This window comes from Accipiter gentilis, chromosome 10 (genome assembly GCF_929443795.1).
Source record: "Accipiter gentilis chromosome 10, bAccGen1.1, whole genome shotgun sequence".
NCBI lineage: Eukaryota > Metazoa > Chordata > Aves > Accipitriformes > Accipitridae > Astur > Astur gentilis.
The window spans coordinates 27,300,447-27,322,571 of NC_064889.1; the positions used below are offsets into that span (position 1 = coordinate 27,300,447).

The window sequence follows — 22,125 nt, forward strand, 5'->3', positions numbered from 1 at the left end:
AGAAGGATTCACTGGTTCCTGTAGAATAGAGAAGCTGAATTGTGCTTCTGACAAAATTGTCAGTGAAAGGGATTTCAAGATTCTGTTTCTGGTCCTCTTGCCTGTGCTATTACTGGAATGCTGCTTTTGTGCTTGGGAGAGACAGTTTGCTATTTCTTGTTCAGATTGTCATGGATCCATGGTCCTCTGCAGTCCATATGGGGAGCATACCAACTGCATCCATTTAAAACTTTCTCTGAGAGATCATCCTTTATGGGTTCTTATGGAGAGATGATTTCCCCAGTTTGCATTAGCACTTAGCAAGTGACAGCAGCCTGACTCCAAAAATAGTGTCAGGGAAAATGGCTCCTCTTCTCCATGCATGGCAGCAAATCCCAAGTCAACAAAAAGTAACCTTTGGTGTCTCATTCAGTAGTGTTTTACTTAGATGCTTATTATTTGCTATGCTCAATGGATATTCTCCATCACAGATTCTTCAGCAGAACGTCAGTACATGGGACAGATCAGAATTTGATGACAGTAGCATCATAAGTAACACGCCTTGGGATTTACAGTGTAAGTTTAAGCAACTACATAGTTACAGTTGATAAGACATCCTCAGAATCTGTCATGCAAGCGCGCCAAAGGTGCTGACGAGTCTAGAAGTAATTTCAGGGCATTTCATTGTGAGAACAGCTGTTGGATGTTTTTCTCCAATTTGTCAATTTCATTTTCTCCCATTTTATTTTTCATCCTGGTACTGTCTTCTGAAATTACCTGGTTGCCCTTTCCTCTACTGGTTCCTGGGCCCTGTGTTATTTTCAGTGAGTGTAATCATAGTATCATGTGACTGTAATCATCATTAAGCTGTGCAAACTGGCAGTGAGTGACATGGCAGTTCAACAGCAGAAGGCCTGATGTCCTTGTGTTTCCTGCCTTACCGCCAGTCAGTGAAGTTCAGCATTCCCTAGCAGACTTTGCTGGGCAGCTGTTCTCCATACTTGTACCTGTCAGAACTTTGGCTGGTGGTTGATACGTGTTAGTATTTTGAGTGAGCAGCGTGCTCACTGCTCCTTAGAAGTTTCTTCAGATCTGTAAAGTTAGAGCACAGCAGAGATTGATTTTATTCCATAATAATGACTAGGAATACTGGTTTTTCCCAATGAGCTGCATTCCCAAGAACACGGACCTGATGAGCTTCCAAGTTCCCAGACTGGAAAGAGGTGAAAGGTACAATGTCATTGTCCCACTGTAGCCTTGCTCTGCTTCTGTGTGTGAACAGCGAAGGTCTAGGTGGGCTTTGCTTGGGTTCACAGTGCCATTTTCACATCCACTTCATGGGAGCAAATGCTGTGATTACTTGTGTGTTTTGAGCCAGCATAAAGGTAGATCTTGAGAGTGACTCCTGTACACTTCACCGTGCAGAAGGCTTCCTCTGAGGCAGCTGCTCTGTTCCTGGTGGGGAGGCCATGTCCCAGGAGAGGATGGTGAGAACCCAGGGTTCTGGGTTCACAAAGCGTCATTCAGCTAACTTCACACTCTTCTTCGTGCATGATGAGGGAGAGCACACCCAGGCCTGCTGATGATTCTCAATGTTTGAGGCAGAAAAGGAAATGTGCCTGCATGAATCATCCTGAGAGAAGAGCAGCATCTTCTAATTTTAGATATGGGCAACTGGACTGTGCCCTAAGATGGCACTTACAACACATTGCAATGCAGCATGAGGAAGATTCAGTAGTCCATGTGTTGAATACCATTATGGGTTATTACAGGAAGATTATCCCTAGAAGGAGACATGGTCAAGGTGCAGGAGCTTTCCTAGGGAAGTACACTTCATTAGCAAAGCACCCTATGCTCAACTGTAACCCAGTAGCTCTGCACAGCAGTGCTTCTCAGTGTCAGCATTCTGGGACTTTTTTCCCATGGCACATATGTTGGCCTTATGTCAGGCCCATGGGTAGAATTTTTGGCAAGCTGGGTAAGGACTTATACAATTTGAAGGAAAAAACAAGACTCTTTCTTGGCTGCTTCTCAGTCCAAGGTAACTTATGATTACTTCCTGAGCTGGTTACTTTGTGCTCAGGTATGGAGTGGTGAACCAGGAGAAATACATGCCTTGGGAGAGCACAAAAAGCAAGGCAAGGCACATCAGCTTACTTGTGCTGGTGGAAAGTCCTGATTGATAGCATGTGTCTCCATTTCTTATTAAGGACAGAATAGGAACTGACAGCTTCCAAGACATACTCCAACAAAGCTACTGCCTGTTACACTAGGGAGAAGAGACCCAGTAAAGGACCTGATATGTCCTGTATTAGTCCTTCTATGAATCCAGTACCTTTGCTGCAGTGTGGTTTGCACCAACTTCTTCACTGCATTATCGAAGAAAGTGCCTACTATGTTGCGAAGGGCAACTCTGCATCCAGCAACAGACAAAAAGCTTACCTAATCTGCTTCACACAGGCATGCATTGCTAGGCTATGTTGGCTCTGACGTCGTTCTGATAACACATGCTCTTATCTTCCATGGCAGAGCCATCATGTGGCAGAGGACAGTGCAGGTTCTGTAAAGCAGCATTTCAGAGTCTCAGAAGTTTATGCTTATATGGAGTAGCCCTGCCATTACATACAACAGGGTTACTCAGGAAATGCTGTGTATCATCTAGACTTTACCCAGCACCACCTGAAGTTTCAGAGAGCCCTGTAGATGTGGTTGTGGATGGGAATTCTAGAGTCATCCAAGAGTAGCAGTAGTCTTGGAGATAGGCTTGAACAGACAAAGCTCAGCACAGAGACACTGCTGCCATGGTAGAGCCATTCAGCAGGCCACACTGCCTGATGAGCTCTGGTTGTTGGTGAGGCTGGACCTGGGAGCCAGATAAGGTGAAGCCCTTTGGATAATGCTGTTGTAGGCATGCAGCTATGGAGATGTCAGTTGCAATTTCCCAGCAGTGTGGGTGTCCCTTTGGAAGCCAAGCCCATGCTCAGACAGTACACATTGACCACTGTCAAATCACAGGGCTTCACAGGGACCTCCACTTCCCAGGAGCTCCACTAGCAAGCCTTCCTTCATAACACTGTGGTGTGTAAAGTTCAGAAGATTTCAGGGACCACCTGTCTCAGGCTTAAGCACTGTAGGCTACAGCTGGGGACTGCTGACAGCTGAGTAGATGATCACTTCCTAGACTTCCCCTGCACTGGTCTCTGCTGGGCCATGCAGCCCTGTGTGAAATTGCAGTCATGGCTGCAGCCCAAATACACAAGATCTTGTCCTTAGGGACCTCTAAAATAGTGGGTGGGCATCCAAAGAGCCAACTGTGCAGAGCACAGGCATGTAAACTCAGTAGAGCTACCCAAAAGCCTCCCTCCCTCTTCTCTGGTAAACGACCCCATAAGTGTCTTAACCTGGGAGAGTCCAGTAATGTTGTTACTGTCACAAGCCAAACATCTCCTGTGTAAAAGCCGTGGGATTCAACAACTCTGTGTTTGTCCCTGTGTTCCCTTGGGGTGACTGATTTGGTGGGTGTGTTCTGACTGGCAGCATTGTTTTCTACCCTCAAAATCCACTTGAGATGGAGACTGTCAACAGGGAAATGTGTTCTCTGTCCAAATACAAGATACCACAAAGCACAGAGCTCCTGCAGATGCTTGCCTGCACACTTTCATTTTCTGTTGGCTTTCTTGGACATTGCAAGATCTTGTTAGGCCTGAGGTCTTTTTTTTTTTACAAATGTCCCTTTTCTCTGTTAAATAAGCAAAAGTCAAGCAGTGCACCTAAAAGTAATGTAGATAGATGCTGGATGGAAGCACACCTTTTTTTCCTGATGAGAGCGAGCAGAGAATCAGTGTTGTCACCCTGGATGTTGTTGTGCAAGTTTGCATTTTTTAAAGGATTCTCAACCTGTAAAGGAAGGGTTATTTAAGGCAACTCTCAGTTCAGCAGATCAGAGTCACTGTTGCCTCACCCTGCCATGCCATCTCCACTCCTATCTGTTGTGTCCTTCTAGGCCCAGTGCTCAGTGCAGAAGCTAGCTCCTGATTCAAACACCAGCACATGCATGGCAGAGCTGAAAAGAAGTACACTGTAAAAAGTATTCAACATCAACACATACTCTGGCCTCCACTTCATAATGTGCTTCTTGTTTTCCCTTCATTGCCATCTGCTCTTCAGTCGCCATTTTTTTCTGACTTGTATCTGGTTCAGGTAACATTCATCTCTCACCTGGAGCTCCTTCAGTCTTTTTGGTTTCTAAGAAAATTTTCCAGGTTGTCTGGTCTTCTAGAAAATAAGGCACAGAAGTTACCTCAAAGCACAGAGCTGTTGGTGCTGCCAAAAATACCAGCGTAGGAAGATATCTCTGCGTATGTTTTTCTTTTAACATACCATGACACTGTCCATATGTCTTTCACCCAGAGGCAACACATAATGCATAAGAATAAACCAGATGAGATGGCCAATAGAGCACATGAGTGTTCACGGCTGTACATGCCCAGTGTGCCTCTGCTGTTCAGATCAGGGTCTGAATGAAGGAAAAATTATTTGCCAATACTCTCCATTCTCTTCCTTCCCTCCAAAAAAATATTGTTATGATGTGGCCCTATGAAGTGCCCAGCAGCACTATGAAATTCTGTAGCCAAGAGGTATAGGTGAAGGGAGAAGTAGCCATTCAGGGGGAGAAAAATACAATAACTCTGAGGTATCAGTGAAGCACCTAAACAGTGCTCTGTCTGTTGTAAATTGGTTCTCTTCCATGCCCTTTCCCTAGCAAGAAAAATACATTATTACTTATACTTTTAACTGATTGTGTGAAATAAAAGCATATGCTACACATCAGACAGCCAATGGACCCAAGCTACACATTCAGCAATAGCCAAAGTTTAGTGGGATCCCATAGCTAAATAGGGAGACAGAAATAGCAAAACAGAGAGACTGAGAAGCAGCTACTCATGTTCTGTCTGCAAGGGACTCTATGGTGTTTATTCTCTAGACACAATTACAATGACACATTACAGAAGAAAGCAACTGAGAGGTTCACATTTTGTGCAGCCCTCAGGTCACTTTGCTGCCTCATGACATCCTCACTCTTCCTCTTCTAGCTTCTTGCTGTGAAACTCCCGGCTTTTTGCCCGGAGCTTGTTGACCTGCGACTCTGCAATGTCAGCCCGCTCCTCAGCTTCTTCCAGCTCGTGCTGGATCTTGCGGAACTTGGAGATATTGGCATTGGACAGCTCCTCCTATGTGGGGAGAGGGAGTCGGTGGTGAGGAGCCCAGGGCAGGGGTGTCACTCCACCTGCACCCTAGCCTTGCAGGGCTGTAGCTCTTCCACCCCACTCCCACCGCTGATTACACGTAAGCCTCACAAAGACCTCCTCATCCTCCCTTATTCAGGACCCCACTGTGACAAGCTTCACCAGTACTATGTCACTCTTGAGGAGCAATTTTGTCTCTTGGATTTGTCATTTGTGTACTTATTCTCCCAATTCTTGCGTCCAGCTATTGGTGCGACTTATTGGGTTGAGAAAGACCCTGAAGCCTTCTGCTGTTGATTACTAGCACAGATTCATGAACTTCAGTTAACTTCAGTCAGTAGATGTAGCCCCCGGGTTTGTTTAATCTCACATCCTGTACAAAACAGGCTGCAGATTTTCCCTCAGTTCATCACTGACTGCTGCAGGGTGCCCAGAACTCAGCAAGGCCTCATGACACGACAGTAAAATGGTGTGGCCAAGACTGTTGTATCTTGGGGGACTCTTTCATGCCCCTTTCCTGCTATTCATACTCATCTCAATGAGCGTGCTGCCCCAATGGAAGGTGGCTCCTGCCCATTCTTCGAGCAATACTTACGGCCTCCTCAGCTTGTCTCTTGTACGATTTCACCTTCATTTGCAGCTTGTCCACCAGATCCTGCAGCCTGAGAATATTCTTACGGTCTTCCTCAGACTAAAGCAGTTGGCAAGCAGGAAAGAGAATGAATTGTTGGTTCTGCATCATGTGAGGTTAACAGTCCCCCTTGGGGATGGTGTGCACAAAATCTGACTTGCTGTGAGAAAACTCTCTCAGCCCAAGGCGGCCTCCTGCCTTACCTGGTAGGTCAGCTCCTTCACCCTCCTCTCGTACTTGCGCACACCCTTCACGGCTTCAGCGCTGCGCTTCTGCTCAGCATCAACCTCCCCTTCCAGCTCCCGCACCTGCAATGAGCACCCCATCTTTGGAGCTTCCCTGCTGGCTACTTACGTGACGTGCTCACTCATGCACAAATAAAAGCCCTACGCACTCTGGCCTCCAGCTTCTGGATTTGCTTCTTGCCTCCCTTCAGGGCCAACTGCTCAGCTTCATCCAGACGGTGCTGCAGGTCCTTCACCGTCTGGTCCAGGTTCTTCTTCATCCTCTCCAGGTGGGCGCTGGTGTCCTGCTCCTTCTTCAGCTCTTCTGCCATCATGGCCGCCTGATGAGAGCAAAAGGTCAAAGCCATTTTCAGGCTGGAGATGTTCTGGGGACTACACATCCACCATCAGCAGTGAAGGGAGCCCCCGACTCACATCTGTGATGGCCTTCTTGGCCTTCTCTTCAGCATTGCGGGCTTCCTGGATCGTGTCCTCCATTTCACCCTGAATTTGGGCAATGTCGGTTTCCAGCTTCTTCTTGGTGTTGATCAAGCTGGTGTTCTGTGCAACAGGAAAAACATGGTTTGAACTTTTAGACTTCATGCCTCCACATCAAGAGCTAAAAGTGTGAGTATTGTTTATGAAAGTCTTTAATGCAAGAGTCCTCTTTAGAGCCATAGCCGCAAACCAGACATGGGTGGCTGGCTGGATTGGCCATATTACAGCATAGCTCTTCAAGTGTTTACATAGTAATCACTTGCAAGATGCATAGCAATTGCATTCGGTGTTGTCCCTTGTTAATGGGATTACTTTCAAGGAGCATGCCTGACCTGGGTATGGAGGAGCTGCACACGTTCAGTGGCATCCAGAAGCTCCTGCTCAGCCACTTTCCTCGACCGCTCCGTCTGCTCCAGGGCTGCCCGTAGCTCCTCAACTTCAGCCTGCAACAGGTTTGCTCTGCGCTCCACCATGGCCACCTGCTCCTTCAGGTCCTCCTGTGTCCTGAGAGCATCGTCCAAGTGTATCTGGGTATCCTGTAAAAGAGGCAAGAGAATTTGCAAGGTGGCAGTGTGTGCTTGGGTGCCAAAAATGTCAGCGAAGGCTCTTCTCTTTCTGTAGCTTTGCTGAACAGACCTTGAGCACTGCCTGTGTGTTTCTCAGGTTCTTTTGTGCCTCTGCAGCCACGCGGTTGGCATGGCTCAGCTGGATCTCCATTTCATTCAGGTCCCCCTCCATCTTCTTCTTCAGACGCAGGGCTTCATTCCTGCTCCTGATCTCAGCATCCAGGCTGCTCTGTAAGGACTCCACGACTCGAAGGTGGTTTCTCTTCATCTGGTCAATTTCCTCATCTTTCTCTGCTATCTTCCTGTCAATCTCAGACTTCACCTGGTTGAGCTCAAGCTGGAGGCGCAGGATCTTCCCCTCTTCATGTTCCAGGGAAGCCTGGACAGGTCAGCAGGAACAGTGACTTAAACTACTGCTTCCTTTCTATGTAATCTCTTATGCAGTACTTCACAAAATCTAGGCTTGCTTTCCTGACATTTCTGCAGATAAATACTCTCATACTTTCAGTCTGGACACCATTTATTAGCACTGTATATACCTCAGCTTCCTCCAGGGAGGCTTGGAGTTCATATTTCTCCTGCTCAATCTGCTTCTTGACTTTCTCCAGCTCATGAATCGCCTTTCCTCCCTCGGCAATCTGCTCCGTGAGGTCAGAAATCTCCTCTGTGGGAGCAAAGACCAACAGCACGGTCAGGCACAGAGCAGAATGCAAAGGGCCCTGCCACACCAAGGTGACAGGCAGCTTTGCCAGCCTGCAGGCACAGACCCATACGGAAAGGTGGTAGTGGTGGATAGTGAGAAAGCCCAGCCAGGAGCAGAGGGCCAGGGACTTACGCTGCAAGTTCTTGTTCTCACGCTTCAGCGTTTCCAGGTGGTCCAAGGACTCCTCATAGGCATTCTTCATCTTAAACAGCTCCGTGCTGAGAGACCGAGACTCCTTCTGGGAGGCTTCCAGCTCAGCCTGCGTTTCCTCGTACTTCTGCTTCCATTCTGCCAGGATCTGAAGAGAAACAGGACCTCAGTGTGGATGTGGCAATCGGGAGGGGATGCTCTGCCCAGGAACCCCAGGCCTGGAGCCCAAAAGACCTTGTCAAAGTTCTTCTGCTTCTTATCCAGAGCTGCGCAGGCAGCATTTGATCGCTCCACATCAATCATTAGGTCCTCCACTTCATTCTGCAGCCTCTGCTTTGTCTTTTCCAGGGAGGCACATTTAGCATTTACACCTTCGACATGTTCCTCTGCATCCTGCAGGCGCTGTGCCAGCTTCTTCCTGGGAGGAGATAAGCACAGCTCTGGGTTAGAGCTTAGAGGGGAGCCAATTTTGCACTGTTCATGAGAGGGCAGCTGACCACTCTGGGGGCTTTGAGCCTAGCATTTTTCACAGTGTTTTTTCTGTTCCAAGATTGCATGCAGCCTAAAGGGTCTATCACTTCTGTGTCCTACCACCTACTGAGTATTTGGCCTGTCTTAGCCTTTCTAGCCCTAAAGGCTACGTTTGTCCTTCCAATCTGCACTTTTTCCACAGCATGCTTTTCCTCTCCCTCCCCCTCTCCCCTCTACCACAAAGACAGTATATCCCTGCTTTCGTACTGCCCTTGTCCTAACCCACTCTCAGAGACTCCAGTTTCCCTTGACAGTCTCAGTCTTCTCCATCCACTCGACATCGCACATCCCTCACGTACTTGGCCTCCTCCAGCTCCTCCGTGCGCTGAATAGCGTCCGTCTCGTATTTGGTTCTCCACTGGGCCACTTCGCTGTTGGCCTTGGACAGGGCACGCTGCAGCTCCCCCTTGGCTTCCTGCTCCTCCTCATATTGTTCCCGGAGCAAGTCACAGTCGTGGCGAGCAGACTGCAAGGCATGGGCCAGGGCGTTCTTGGCCTGTGGGGACATTGGAATTGGTAACCTCAATACTTGTCTTGAGATGCCTCTTGACAGTAAAATTAGAATGAAACTCTAATTAGGCAAATGCAAAGCTGGGAGCTGATGAAGCCTTCATCAATGTATTCTGGAGGATCAGGATGTGTTAGTGACGGGTGCTCTGGGGACAGTAATCTGCTGTTCCTGTGAATGTTTCGACGTATGTGTCTGAATCCTGTCTCAGAGATTATCATCAGCATCTCCTGAAAGCCTTGTGAATGACTTCGTCTAGCATGACAATCATTACACTTCCTTCACTCTCTAGCTTATGAGTGGGGATATGTGCATTACTGGTGTTCCCCCCAGTACTACATGTGTTTGGGGAAAGATTGTTGAACCAATCTTGGATCAGACAGGATTCTCTGGACGCTTTTAGGGATGATGTAGGTTGTGGACAGTAGGGTACTTCCAGACCTTTATTTCTTCCTCTAGATGTCTCTTGAGTTCCTCAATCTGTTGGGTAAATCCTTGCTTGCCCCTAGACAGCTGAGAAATCAGAGCATCTTTTTCCTCCACCTGGCGTGAATATTCACCTGGGAAGGGTAAAGTAAAAAAAGGTAACTAGACTACTAACAATATGACAGTTTCTGCCTGTAGACCCGTGTAGTCAGGAGTGGCCTGGAGAGGTTATACCAGTTGTCACTTTGCACCCTCTGGTATGCTCACGGCACGCAGATCCTCCTATTACCCCTCAGGAAAGAGGATGTCTCACCTGATTCTGTCTGCAGACGAGCTCTTTGAGCATTGAGGTCATTGATCATGCGCTGATTCTGCTCCTCCTTAGTTTTAATCTCACTCAGCTGATCCTCCAGAGTGCGGCACATCTTCTCCAGATTTGCCTAGATAGCAAACGCAAGGAAGGAAAGGAGATGAACACCTGCACTCTGCCTTATTCTCGCAGCATGGATTTTTTTTATGAGAACGTGTCTGGTAGGCATAGCCTATGTGCCATACCTTGCCCTGTGAGCATGTCCTACTGCAACTCTATACCTTGGCTTTGGAGACAGACTCCATGTTACTGGCCAAGTCGTCAATCTCCATCTTCAGCTCACTCTTCTCCTTCTCCAGCTTCTGCTTCACTCGCTGCAGGTTGTCGATCTGCTCCCCAAGCTCAGCTGTGCTGTCCGCGTGCTTCTTCCGCAGGGCGGCAGCTGTGGCTTCGTGCTGCAGCGTGGCCTCTTCGAGGTCACGGCGCATCTTCTGAAATTCTGCCTCACGCTTCTTGTTCATCTCGATCTGAGCTGTGGTAGCCCCTCCTGCTTCTTCCAGGCGCTCGCTGATCTCCTCTAGCTCCCTCGAGAGGTCAGCCCGATGCTTCTCTGCTTTTGCCCGAGAGGTTCGCTCTGCCTCAATTTCCTCCTCCAGTTCCTCAATACGAGCCTGGGGAACATTAGGGGACCCTTCATACCCGTGCCCTCCTCCTACCTCACCTGAGACTGGGTGAGAGAGGACAAGGAACAAAGACTTGCCTGCAGCTCCTTGATCTTCTTCTGTAATTGCATGCCCAGGGCTTGCTCATCCTCAATTTTGCTCTGGATCTGGCTGATTTCAAAGTCTTTCCTTTGGGCAAAGCAAACCATGTTAGAGCTCAAAGCAAAAGGACAGGGGCGCCATCCCAGCACTCAGGTGCCCCACAGCCCCACTTACTTCTTCAGCTTCTCATCCAGCTGCTGCTTATCATTTTCTAAATCCATTATGCTGTCGTGGGCCAGCTTCAGGTCTCCTTCAAGTTTCCTCTTAGCTCTCTCAAGGTCCATGCGCAGTTTCTTCTCTTGCTCCAGGGACCCTTCCAGCTAAAACAAACAAACCTATCAGTGCTCTGCTGGCTATGCTTTCCTCTACAAGTTTTTCATTTATCTGCACATGTGCTTACGTCATCCACTTGCTGCTCCAGCTTGATTTTAGCTTTGGTCAGCGTATTGACTTTGTCCTCTTCTACCTGCAGGTCATCCAGTGTCTGCTGATGGGCCTCTTGGAGGGCTTTCTTCTCTTTTGTCAGCTTGGCAATGGTCTCGTCCAGGGCTGCCATCTCCTCTGTGAGGTTTTTCACCTGTTGATTGTAAGAAAGTGCCAAAAGTCTGTGTAGAAGACTTGACTGCTTAGTGCAGTGACCTTTTCACTTTGCAGTGCTTAGCCAGGAGCTTGTTTTTCATTTGGGCTGCCTAGACGCCCCGCTGTGATGCTCCTGGGATGTTGCAGACCTAGCTTTGTTCTGAGGATACCAGGCTGATGTGGGAGGCATCTGTCCCTTCACCCTTTATGTGACCCCCTGTGTGTGTACCTTGTTTTCAGTGGCATGCTTTTCCTTCTCCACTTTGGCCAGCGTTAACTCGAGGTCATCGATATCTTTCTTCAGCTCTGAACATTCATCCTCCAGTTTTCTCTTCTTGGCTGTCAGCTCGGCATTAATTTCCTCCTCATCTTCAGCCCTTTCAGTCACCTCCTTAATTTTGGCTTCCAGCTGGATTTTGGTTTTGATGAGCTGGTCACATCTTTCCTCAGCATCAGCCAAGCTATCTGCCTCCTGGTGAGGAGACACAAATTGTTATGAGTTGTAATGTTTTGAAGTTTGTCCGCTCTGTCTTTCTGTATCACTGCGTAGGTGTGTATTAAAATAGGCGCTGAACCTGGCCTCCCACTCCAGCAACTGGAAGATCTTGCCCAGTGCCTACTGGAAAGCTTGTCATCTGGAATCAACATTGATTCCAGATTTTTTGTGTCTCTAAAAATGCCTCACAGAGAGGGTAGCTTTTTCTTTTTAATTCACTCATCATGAACCTCATAATATTTGGGGAGTAAAGGCTTTGTGAGAATAATTCAGTGGAGCAAGCGGTGTTTTGTTTGGTGTGAAGAAACTGCCTTTTCCTAACTGAGTTTGAATGGAAACTATCCATGTTTCTGAAAGTAATCAAGGCCGCCTAGTATTGCTGGACGTAGGAAAAGTGGGTCCTTCTCAGGTTTGCCTTTACTCTGTTAGACAGATACACTGCTTTGAAAGGTGAGTAGATGGAGATACTTCCCTTCCAGTTCAGAGCTCTCTGCTGTGGATTACATGTCGGCTAGTGTTACATGGCTCTTTCCTCAGACAGCAGGAATGCCGAGTCTCATGTGGGGCTGCCATGAGCCTCACCATGCCGCTGCCAGTGCCTGTTTACTCAGAGTGCCTTAGAGTGTGTGATTTAGACTGCTTTCTACTGCACGGTAGTCAGCTTCCTGCAAGTCTCTGCTTAGGGTAAGAAGCGTTCTGATTGTGTAATATTCTTTTCCCAGGGACAAATGAATGGTGATACTCACTGCCTGGACTTGGAGCTGCAGGTCATTTTTCTCCTGCAGTAATGTCACCATTTTCTCCTCCAGCTCCTTCCTCTTTGCCTCAGACTTTGCAAGCTCTTCCTTGGTTTTCTCAAACTCTTGTTTCATGTTGGCCATCTCCTTCTCAGATTCTGCACTCTTCAGCAAGGGCTTGATTTTAAAGAACAGCTTCATCCAGGGCCAGTGCTTGACATTCATGAATGCACGAACATTATACTGGATACAGAAAATGGCATCCCTGAAATAAAATTCACATGGCTATTGCATACTATGTGGGTGGTGAATTTAGACTCCATTAGCCAAGACCCATGCGAACATGATACATGGGTGAGAAATGCCTACCTCCTCTCCACCATTCTCTGATACTCCACTCTCATCAGGAAGCCCCTGCACCTGGCTTGTGTCCTGGTCATAATCTCTGCTAGTTTCTCATCTCTCATCTCCTCCAGAAGACCTACCAGCCCAGCTTTGAAGAACACCTTAAGTAACAGAACATGTAGTATGTGAGCCTCAGTGCATAACAGAGGCACACAGTGTTTGAACACAGGACTTTTTCCTACCTTGGTGTGACCAAATCTGTACTGGGTGTGGTCCACATCAATGGATGCCAGAAGCTTCTCTGAAGCCTTCTTGCTGTCCATGAACTGACCTTCTGGAATAGCACTTATATTAAGAACTCTGTATCTGTAGGAGAAAGCAGAACATGAAGAAATCCACATTACTGGAATCTCCAGTGCAACTGAATGCCACAGGCTTCTCAGCAACAGCTGACTGACCGAGTAATGTCATGTATTAGAGACAGTCCATTCTTTCAAGATAGTGTCAGTGAAGATTTCATACTGATACCTCAGAGTCCAAGGGAGTCCTGATCATCAACATAAAATCAATCAACAACTCACAATAAAACATGTCTATGTTACTACATAGGTCTTTTTTGAAATATAACGTTTCAAGTTTCTTAAGGTACTCAGGCTATACAGTTTGTTCTGAGTGGGGAGAAAGATGGAGCACTCTTACCTTTGCTTGAAGTCAGCATACAGGACTCTGCTGGGGAATCCTTTCCTGCAAATTCTGATCCCTTCCAGCACACCATTGCATCGCAGCTGATGCAGCACCAGCTCATGCTCCATGGCACCTAACAGATACCACCATTAGTGACTACCCTATTGTCTGATACACAGAAGAGCTTTTGTGCCTTGAGTTTCCCTCCTATTGGATCTCCTTACCAGGTGTTTTTGTTTCATTTGGGATGATGCATCGTACAAAATGAGGGTGAGTGCTGCGTAGATTTGTCATCAGCTTGTTTAAATTCTCCTGTGAGATTACAAGGTCAAGTTTAGATCAACAAATGGAAGATCTGCATCCCTGCATCTGCATATATTTTATCCATGGAAAGGAATTAATAGTATGTCAGATTTAAATTAGATTGCAAAATTTTCATATTAATGCACAAAAGCTTACGCCTTCATCCATCTTTCACTGTTGACCATTACTATTCCAAGGAAATATAATTTGGTTACTGTGTCATCAGAATTTATCATATACAAAACCTGGGATATAACTCATTTGATGCCCTGAGACTCATTGCTTTGAAAGTCACAAACAATTCCCTATGCTTTCCCTCCTGAACCAATATACCGGTTAGGCATTTTTGTGTGATAACCTTTAAGCCAGCCTCTGTGTTCTTCAGAGCTACTCCATTACTTATTAATCGTGCATCATAGGAATATTGAAAACATTCAGATTTCCAAAATCTCTATTTGGTAAAACACTCTGAACTCAGTGCAAAAGCTGAAAGAAATTGACCTATTTCAATGTCATATTTAGCTTGAAAAACAGAGGTGCATGAAAAAAGATATCAATGACAAATCCTCAACTTTTTGAAAGAGTTTTCATTTTGATATGTTAATGAGAGAATATCATTCCATGTTGAAAATAGAAGAATCTAGTCCATCATTTAAAGGGAAAGAAAATTTACTTACGGTACATAATCTTCTTCATCCTCTTGCTATAGGACTTCAAGAATTATAACATCAGTTTTCACATTTTAAATTCCCTTTCTTCAAGTAAAAAGAGACAAAGTGAGGAAACCAGTACTTACCCGGAAAAGAGCTGACACAGTCTGGAAAGAAGAACCCTTCTTCTTCCCTCCCTTTTTGCCACCAGCCTCTGCAAATGCAAGAAAAGAAAAAAAGCATTAAAATATGGATATTGCATATTGGAGACAACAGAACACAAAACAACTTTAAATGTTTAGTGTTTACTGCTTTAATTCTGTGTCAACATTATCCCACACTCAAAATACAATTTTTACAGAGCTGACCTGCTTCTGCTCCACCATAGTTGGCAAAGAGTAAGGCCAGTGTCTTCACAGATGATTTCTGGTACAACCCAATGACAGTTTCATTCAGGGGGTCTTTGTTTTTCTCCAGCCAACCAGTGATGTTGTAGTCCACTGTACCAGCATAGTGTATCAGGGAGAAGTGGGCCTCAACCTTCCCTTTGGTAGGCTTGGGCTTCTGGAAGTTGCTAGACTTGCCCAGGTGCTGGTCATAGAGCTTGTTCTTGAAAGAGGTGTCAGTTGCCTTGGGGAACATGCACTCCTCTTCCAGGATGGAGAAGATGCCCATGGGCTGGAAGACATTACAATATACAAGAGGGAGAAACAGATTCCTTGATTGGAAAGATCCTAGTGTTAGGACAGAAAGCTGTGAAACAAATCAGAGATAAAGTTGCTTCTGTTCTTTTCTGGACAACGTGTCACAGAAAATTAACTGAGGTTCACCATTTTTCATCCTCGGTGTTTCACCTTTATTTGTGGAACCACTTTTAACCATTGCTGGCAACATTACAAATTATGGAAACACAGAGCACTGTATAACTGAAATTTATCATTTTAATCCACACATAAACAAATTCTTTATGTATCCCTCAATAACTAGACAATTTCAACATTAATGCACCTGAACAGGAAGGATACCTTCTCAATCAGCTCAATGCAGGCAGCCAGGTCCATCCCAAAGTCAATGAATGTCCATTCAATTCCTTCCTTCTTGTACTCCTCCTGCTCCAGCACGAACATGTGGTGGTTGAAGAACTGTTGCAGTTTCTCATTGGTGAAGTTAATACACAGCTGCTCAAAGCTATTGAACTGCCAAATGTAAAAAAGATGCAATGTTTTCAAGGTTCAGCTATCACCACAAGGCTTTTCCCTGTGTAGTTTTGATCCTTCACATGTCTCTTCAGACAAATACAAGGCCCCTTCCCTGTCATCTGTTCTCCCAGAAAAACTTCCGTGGGACTGTACTTGCATTCTGGAGAGAAAGAAGACCTCTAATTTGTTGTAATGTAGTGATTTTTTTGTTTTTTATCATTCCATATAATATGGATACTTTAATTATGGTAATTATCCCTTATCCCTTTGGAATCCCTTAATTCTATAGAAAATTTAGTAAATAACTTCAGCACAATTTCTCTTATTAGAACAAATTTATTACTAGACTCTGGGTCTCAAAACACCCTAATCATGAAGACTGCCTCAATTTGCTACTCAAATATTTTTCTGTTCTTAAGAGAGTGGTTCTAGATATTTCCATGCACTGGTATAGAAGCTTTCGGGGTTCTTTCAACAAGAGCATGAGCATTTCCTAACCTCTTTCAACAATTTCCACCAACAGGATGATCATTTCTAATCTCTTTCAATGTTTTCCACACCTTTGGCCCATATAACTTTGTCACAGATTTCTTCCTTTTTCCTTTTAACCAAGCTTAATATTCTTGCATGCTATGGTATTAGTTTCCTGTTAAGATCTAACTGTTGAAATGGCCAATCTCTTCAATAGTGAGATCTCTTGATGACTGTATTTTTTACAAACAATCTGACTCTTCATGAAAGAAGTCTTAGAATTTTCTTAACACCCATTGTCCCTTCCATGAAGCTGTTGTGAAATCCTTGTTCCTTACATCGAAGATCTCAAAGCCAGCAATGTCCAGGACGCCAATGAAGTACTGTCTGGGTTGCTTGGTATCCAGCTGTTGGTTGATACGAACAACCATCCACAAGAACATCCTCTCATAGACAGCTTTTGCCAGAGCACCTACAGCATTGTGCACCTAAAGCAAAGGGGAAATACAGAAAAATTACTGCACAAAGAAATTTTAAGGAATTTTAACTGTCTGAAGAGAAATTCTGAGGTATAACTATGTATTCATAGTAACCAATTATTTTACCTGTTCCACAGTTTGACCTTTGGTCACAAATTCATTCCCAACTTTGACTCGGGGATAACACATGGCTTTGAGCAGGTCAGCTGAGTTAAGGCCCATCAGGTAGGCAGCCTTGTCAGCAACTGGAAGACAAGAGAGACAAAGAAAAAATTGGTCATTGGACAAGGACTGGAAATTGATCCATGGCTGTCTAAGAAATGACACCACTATTGGAAATTCTTGACTGCAAATCTTTGAATCTAGTGTCACAACAAATATATTGAATACAGGAAACCTGTGAAAGCCAATATTGGTATTTTTTTTGCAAGTAGTTATCAGTAAGAAACCTTTCCTTGAGTATTTTAAATAAATTTATAAACTGAAGCAATGCTTTTAATAACTTTCACTTTAAAAATACATGAAGATTAAAACTAGGCATCTTAGTCAAGATCTAAGAAAGCTCTTATATTTAAATAGGCCATGGTCTGCACTGCCAATAGCAGATGTATGTGCATGCCAGAAAAATATTCTAGAGTCTATGTATGAAACTAGGGAAGCCTCGTCTTCAAAAGAGTTTGTTGAAACCCTCTGCATGCTAAATGGAAAAATACATGGAACTAGCCAATCAAAAAGCTAACTGCAGGGGTATCATTCAGTAAGATAGGCCAGGGATCAGAGAATCAGCTTCACAGCTTCATGGACACTAGAAGAAACATTGTTTAGTTTTCACTTTATTAAGCTATAGCATTTGTCCTGTCTAAAAAAAATGTATTTCCCAAAATTGATTTATTTATTAAAAGTTCAGTTGCTAAGAACCTTCTGTGCCATCCGGCTCTGCCTGCTCCTCTCGTTGTTTCTGCTTGAATTTCAGGTTCCCGTAGTGCATGACAGCCCCTGTCAGCTTGTAGATGGCAGTCTTTTCATCAGCAGAGAAGCCCAGGATGTCAATGGCACTCTGCAGTTGAAACAATGAATTCAAATACGTGTCCTTAGTAGGCCACCTATATCACCTTCAAGACATGTGGAGTAGGTACCTTTTTCCTGTGTTACTTACATCTGTAGCCATGAGCTCCTCCTGGTCATCGATACTGGGAACAGTGACCTCACCTTGACTCACATAGTGGAAATCATAAGGGTTGGTGGTAATGAGGAGCATGTCTGAAAGCAGGAAGAGGCAAGGTACAGGCTTAGTTTTGCTAACCAGGTAATAGAGGGAACTGTTGCTCAGTGATCATCCTCAAAAAGACATAATGATCCCTCCTACCAATTAGCTCCGGCTTCTTGTTGGACGTGATTTGATAAAATATGTGGTAGCTTCTTTCTGCCTTGAGCTGGAAAGTGACTCTGGACTTCTCCAGCAGATCTGGAAAGGAAGGTACAAAGAGTTAGGCACAGGAAGGCACACAGAGGTGGGTCTTTAGGAAGGAATGGGATCAGGCCAGGAGAGTCTCTTACAAGTTTCAATGTCAGCAGAAGCCAGTTTGCCTGTAGCTCCAAAGTGGATTCTGATGAATTTGCCCTGTTAAGGAGAAGCAGCAGCATTTCAGCCTGGATGGGTTCTTTTGACATCTCCTTTATGTGGAATACTGCCAGGGCCATCACTTATCTTGTAATGAGAGGGAGAGATTTTGTCCAAAGCCACAACTTACAAAGCGTGAGGAGTTGTCATTCCTCACGGTCTTGGCATTTCCAAAGGCCTCCAGCAGTGGGTTGGCGCTGATGATTTGATCCTCAAGCGTTCCCTGCAGGGTGATCATTATTGCAGGTTTTCATTTGCAAAAATCATGTCAGGAACAGAGGAAAGCTTTGATTCAAGACAGTATCTATTAATTTACCTGCATTTTGCCTGACTGGTCCTCCTTCTTCTTCTCCCCACTTGCTGCAATTGTTGCAAAGTACTGGATGACACGCTTTGTGTTCACAGTCTTCCCTGCACCAGATTCTCCGCTGCCAAACCAAAGACAGAAGCAGAGAGCGTGTGGTCAGGCAGAAGGTCCCCAGCGCCAGGCAGCCCCATGGGGACCTGATGAAGGATGTACATACGTGATGAGGATTGACTGGTTCTCACGATCTGTGAAAAAACAGAAAGAGTTTTCTTAGTGTTCCTCAATTGCAGAGAAATAAAAATCTATGAGATAAACTAACTGTGAACTGAAGCTTTGTTAAAGTGCAAGCAGACTAGATAGCCAGTTCCCATTTAAAATGCCCTGGAAACATGTCACTTAACCCCTTTCAAGATTTTTTAAGTTCCCCCAATAAAAAAAATAAATTTTTATTTGGATATGGATGTAAGATAAAATATATTAGGTTTTTAAAAATATGATTCTCCTTAAATCAAGATCAATATTTCTGTGTATAAGAAAGAACCAAAGCCAAATATTACTTTGTAATGTCAGTATGATTAAAGTGACTAAAACAATGTAAAATGAATTGGCATTTTCTGGGGACTCAAGAGCCTTCTGAGATCAGACCATAGTCCCTCCTGAGTTCAAGGATTTTTTGAGCCAGGCATAGTATCATTGTATGCAATGGTTTGGGTAGACTTTGCATGAATTCATCTCCTTCCTTCAGTCATTGAAATAGACCTCTAGGACATATGATTTTCTTTAATATAGAATATCCAGGACTTAAGGATCTTGTATGCAATTTGTCATTCCCTTTGCTTTTTTAAAAAATGTTTCAACTAACAATTGCTTTGATGCTTCCTAGCTGTTCAAATGTTAGACAGAAGGAAAGAATTAATTCTGATTCTGCTTTCTATACAACCCTTGATTTCCCTACGACTCTTGATTTTACAAATTTCTGTCATATAACCCCTCAGTTTTCTCTTCTCTGTCATCAAAGTGTCTTTATCTACTTAACTGTTATTCATACTGAATTTATTTCATGCCTATGAATACGGTTTTGTCCTTCGGTGAACATTTCCAGATCCACTATCTCCTTTTTTAACATGAGAAAACTAGAACTGACTGCATTATTCAAGATGTCATTGTTCCACTTTTTAACTGAATATGATATCATCTAACTATTGCCCTTTTTAATCTCTCTTTTTTTTCCCCAAGTAATTCCTAAAGTTCATTTTGTTTTCTTCTGCCTAATGAGCACTGAGCCAAAATTTCTGAATCATTATTCATTGTAAGTCTGAGATCTTCCTCTTGAGATCTAATTCTTGAGAAGTAACAGCCATTTCTTAGCTAACCGTTCTGCCAATCTTCCATTTTCCATTGCATCTCCTTCATTTTAGGCTCTCCCTCCTTCATCTGACAACCTCTTAGCATTTGCAGTTCTAAGACGGTAAAAAAGCACTGATAGTGCACTTATTTGGATTTGGAACTTCTATTTACAGTGATTCTTTCTTACTTTCTGATATGGATATTATGTTAGTAGTGTTTGATTCCATGCTTTTTGTTAAGATAGAGCACCAACACTTCTGTAGCACTGCTAATTCTGCTTTCCATCAGACTTTTTGCTCTGCAGTTACAAAACCTAACATCTAGACTTCCCTCTACAGCATTCCCAGTGTGCTTTCTGTGCTATTTATATCATTTAAAGATGGGCATTCTAGTTTACTCAGATGACATAAATGATGTAAACATGACTCCATCTATTTAAAGATAACCTGCAAAGAAAAGGAAGATTTTTCCTGAATTGCATGCTGCAATATCATTTGAAGGGATATCAAGCAACTCACCAGTCAGCATGAACTGATAGGCATTGTCAGAGATGGAGAAGATGTGTGGAGGGGCCTCCTGGCGCTTCTTGCCTCGGTAGGCCAACACCACCTCCGGGTTGTACACCGGCAGCCACTTGTAGGGGTTGACCGTGACACAGAAGAGACCCGAGTAGGTCTGCAAGGAAGGGAGACAGCACGTTGGCTTCCACTTAGCCTGGCAGAGCAGTTCCTCCTAGCTACCCAGAGGAAGACTGCTGCTGCTACTTACATAGATCATCCAGGCTGCGTAACGCTCTTTGAGGTTGTACAGCACAGCAGGTTCATGGAGGTGGGTCATCATGGCCATGTCCTCAACTTTATCATACTTTGGAGGGTTCATGGGGAAGATCTGATCTTCCTTCACGGTCAGAGTCTGCCAAGGAAGAGACACTGATATATGTCAGCTAAAAGCCCAGAGTGGGAATCAAATTATGTTCTCAAGCCTTGCATTTTCCTCACCTCTCCACCTTCAGTCTGGACAGTGACCTTCCCTGATTCCCTGTTCTGGATTGTCCCTTTCACAAAGGATTCTTTAGGATGGGCCACAAAGACAGATGTCTTGGCATCAAAAGGCTTGTTCTGAGCCTCAATTCTCTCCTTTTCTGACTTTCGGAGGTAAGGAGCTGCCTCCCCAAAAGCAGCCATCTCAGAATCTGGAGAAGTCATGTCTGCACTTTACTGAAGACACGTCAGCAGAAGACTCTGAGTGGGAAAGAAGACATTTTCTATCAGTTAGACAATAGTTTTCTGTGCCAGTGATGAAATTTCTTACAGTTGCTATCTTTCCACTCATTTTCAATAACACCTTTTGAAAGGTAGTTTTGATTTGAACACATAAGTACTTACATCCCACTTGAGAATGAGACAGCATTCTAAATAATTTTAGTCTTCTAAGTATGAACAGAGTTTTTAATATTGATTACAATTTTGCAATATTATCATACTGGTGGGTGTTTTGCAATTTTACTATTGGTATACTGAAGAACTAAACCTAAAGCAAATCTCTCTATTCTGTTCCCCTTAATTATCAGCAATGAGTCTCCAAGAAGTCCCTCCATTGCCCAAGATCTGTGGAAAGTGAATTTACTTACTTTCACACTTTATACATCTTATCAGGCTCAGTCCAATCTTTTCTGCAATGAGTATGAATACAAAAAATGGGGCATGAATATAGTAAAATTACCTCAATGTAATTGAACTAACAGTTAATAACTTACGGTGTTGCCTGTTGTGACATCAGAGATGCTAAGTCAGTTTCTAGTATATTAACAAGTTGGTAACTTTCTTCTTATGTTCCAGTATATTCCAGAGATAAATTTTAAGTTAGAAATAAAAAGATGTCATAGAAATCAGATTGAAAATTCCAGCTATCAGAACCAAGCCCACCCTTCTGGTTATCAGAAGCAATCAGAATGCAATGAGATATGCAAGATAAAGAGAAATTGCTCAGTCTCTGCAATTCTACAGAACCCATACACTTACCTTGAAACTTTCAGTGAGAGCAAGGAAAATAGTCCCAACGAGATTTTATAGAATCTGGTATGCAGATGCTCTGGATTCTTCCTCTTTCTTCGGTCAAAGCATTTTTGGCCAACCTACTTTGGCAAAGCATTGTTTGGCAGACTTACCTAAACACATAATTGTCCTTTGATTTGAATAGATATAATTAGAAATTTTTTATATCTTACCAACTATGTGGCTATAGCTACTATAAATAATTTGACAAGACAATTAAGGAGGGAATCTTGGTCAGTTAAGGCACTTAGAGAACTTGGATGCAGGACTTATGGATTATGCTGACATATTCCGGGTCACTTTCTGATCCATCCAAG

The 22,125-nt window shown here is 44.2% G+C and overlaps 1 protein-coding gene across 2 annotated transcripts; it reads right to left on the reverse strand.

The window, feature by feature from the left end:
* Positions 1-5,054: 5,054 nt before the first annotated feature.
* LOC126043981 (myosin heavy chain, skeletal muscle, adult-like) lies at positions 5,055-20,959 on the reverse strand. Of its 2 annotated transcripts, none has more exons than XM_049813060.1 (38): positions 20,753-20,959; positions 20,523-20,666; positions 20,273-20,429; positions 18,625-18,652; positions 18,417-18,528; positions 18,231-18,323; positions 18,037-18,100; positions 17,846-17,944; positions 17,636-17,739; positions 17,398-17,536; positions 16,606-16,724; positions 16,339-16,488; positions 15,356-15,526; positions 14,699-15,008; positions 14,477-14,544; positions 13,602-13,689; positions 13,393-13,510; positions 12,936-13,059; positions 12,718-12,854; positions 12,358-12,613; positions 11,345-11,587; positions 10,937-11,113; positions 10,711-10,856; positions 10,533-10,623; positions 10,054-10,443; positions 9,776-9,902; positions 9,478-9,596; positions 8,828-9,024; positions 8,232-8,415; positions 7,980-8,145; positions 7,684-7,808; positions 7,215-7,523; positions 6,911-7,114; positions 6,516-6,641; positions 6,251-6,421; positions 6,060-6,164; positions 5,821-5,916; positions 5,055-5,210 (listed from the first exon to the last, which is right to left on the reverse strand). In XM_049813060.1, the coding sequence occupies exons 1-38, from the start codon at positions 20,957-20,959 to the stop codon at positions 5,055-5,057; spliced, it is 5,820 nt and encodes a 1,939-aa protein (XP_049669017.1). The 2 variants fall into 2 exon arrangements, with proteins under 2 accessions (XP_049669017.1, XP_049669016.1); XM_049813059.1 differs by having other exon boundaries at positions 14,477-14,542; positions 14,670-15,008.
* Between the last annotated feature and the right edge of the window lie 1,166 nt (positions 20,960-22,125).

Bases quoted from the DNA above. Each gene is read 5' to 3' on its own strand.
- LOC126043981 (XM_049813059.1), bottom strand. From the start codon at position 20,959: ATGACTTCTCCAGATTCTGAGATGGCTGCTTTTGGGGAGGCAGCTCCT. The intron at 18,101-18,230 runs GTAAGTTGTGGC...TCTCCTTAACAG, and splicing joins ATGACAACTCCTCACGCTTT to GGCAAATTCATCAGAATCCA. The intron at 7,115-7,214 runs GTCTGTTCAGCA...CCTCTTTTACAG, and splicing joins ACACACAGGCAGTGCTCAAG to GATACCCAGATACACTTGGA.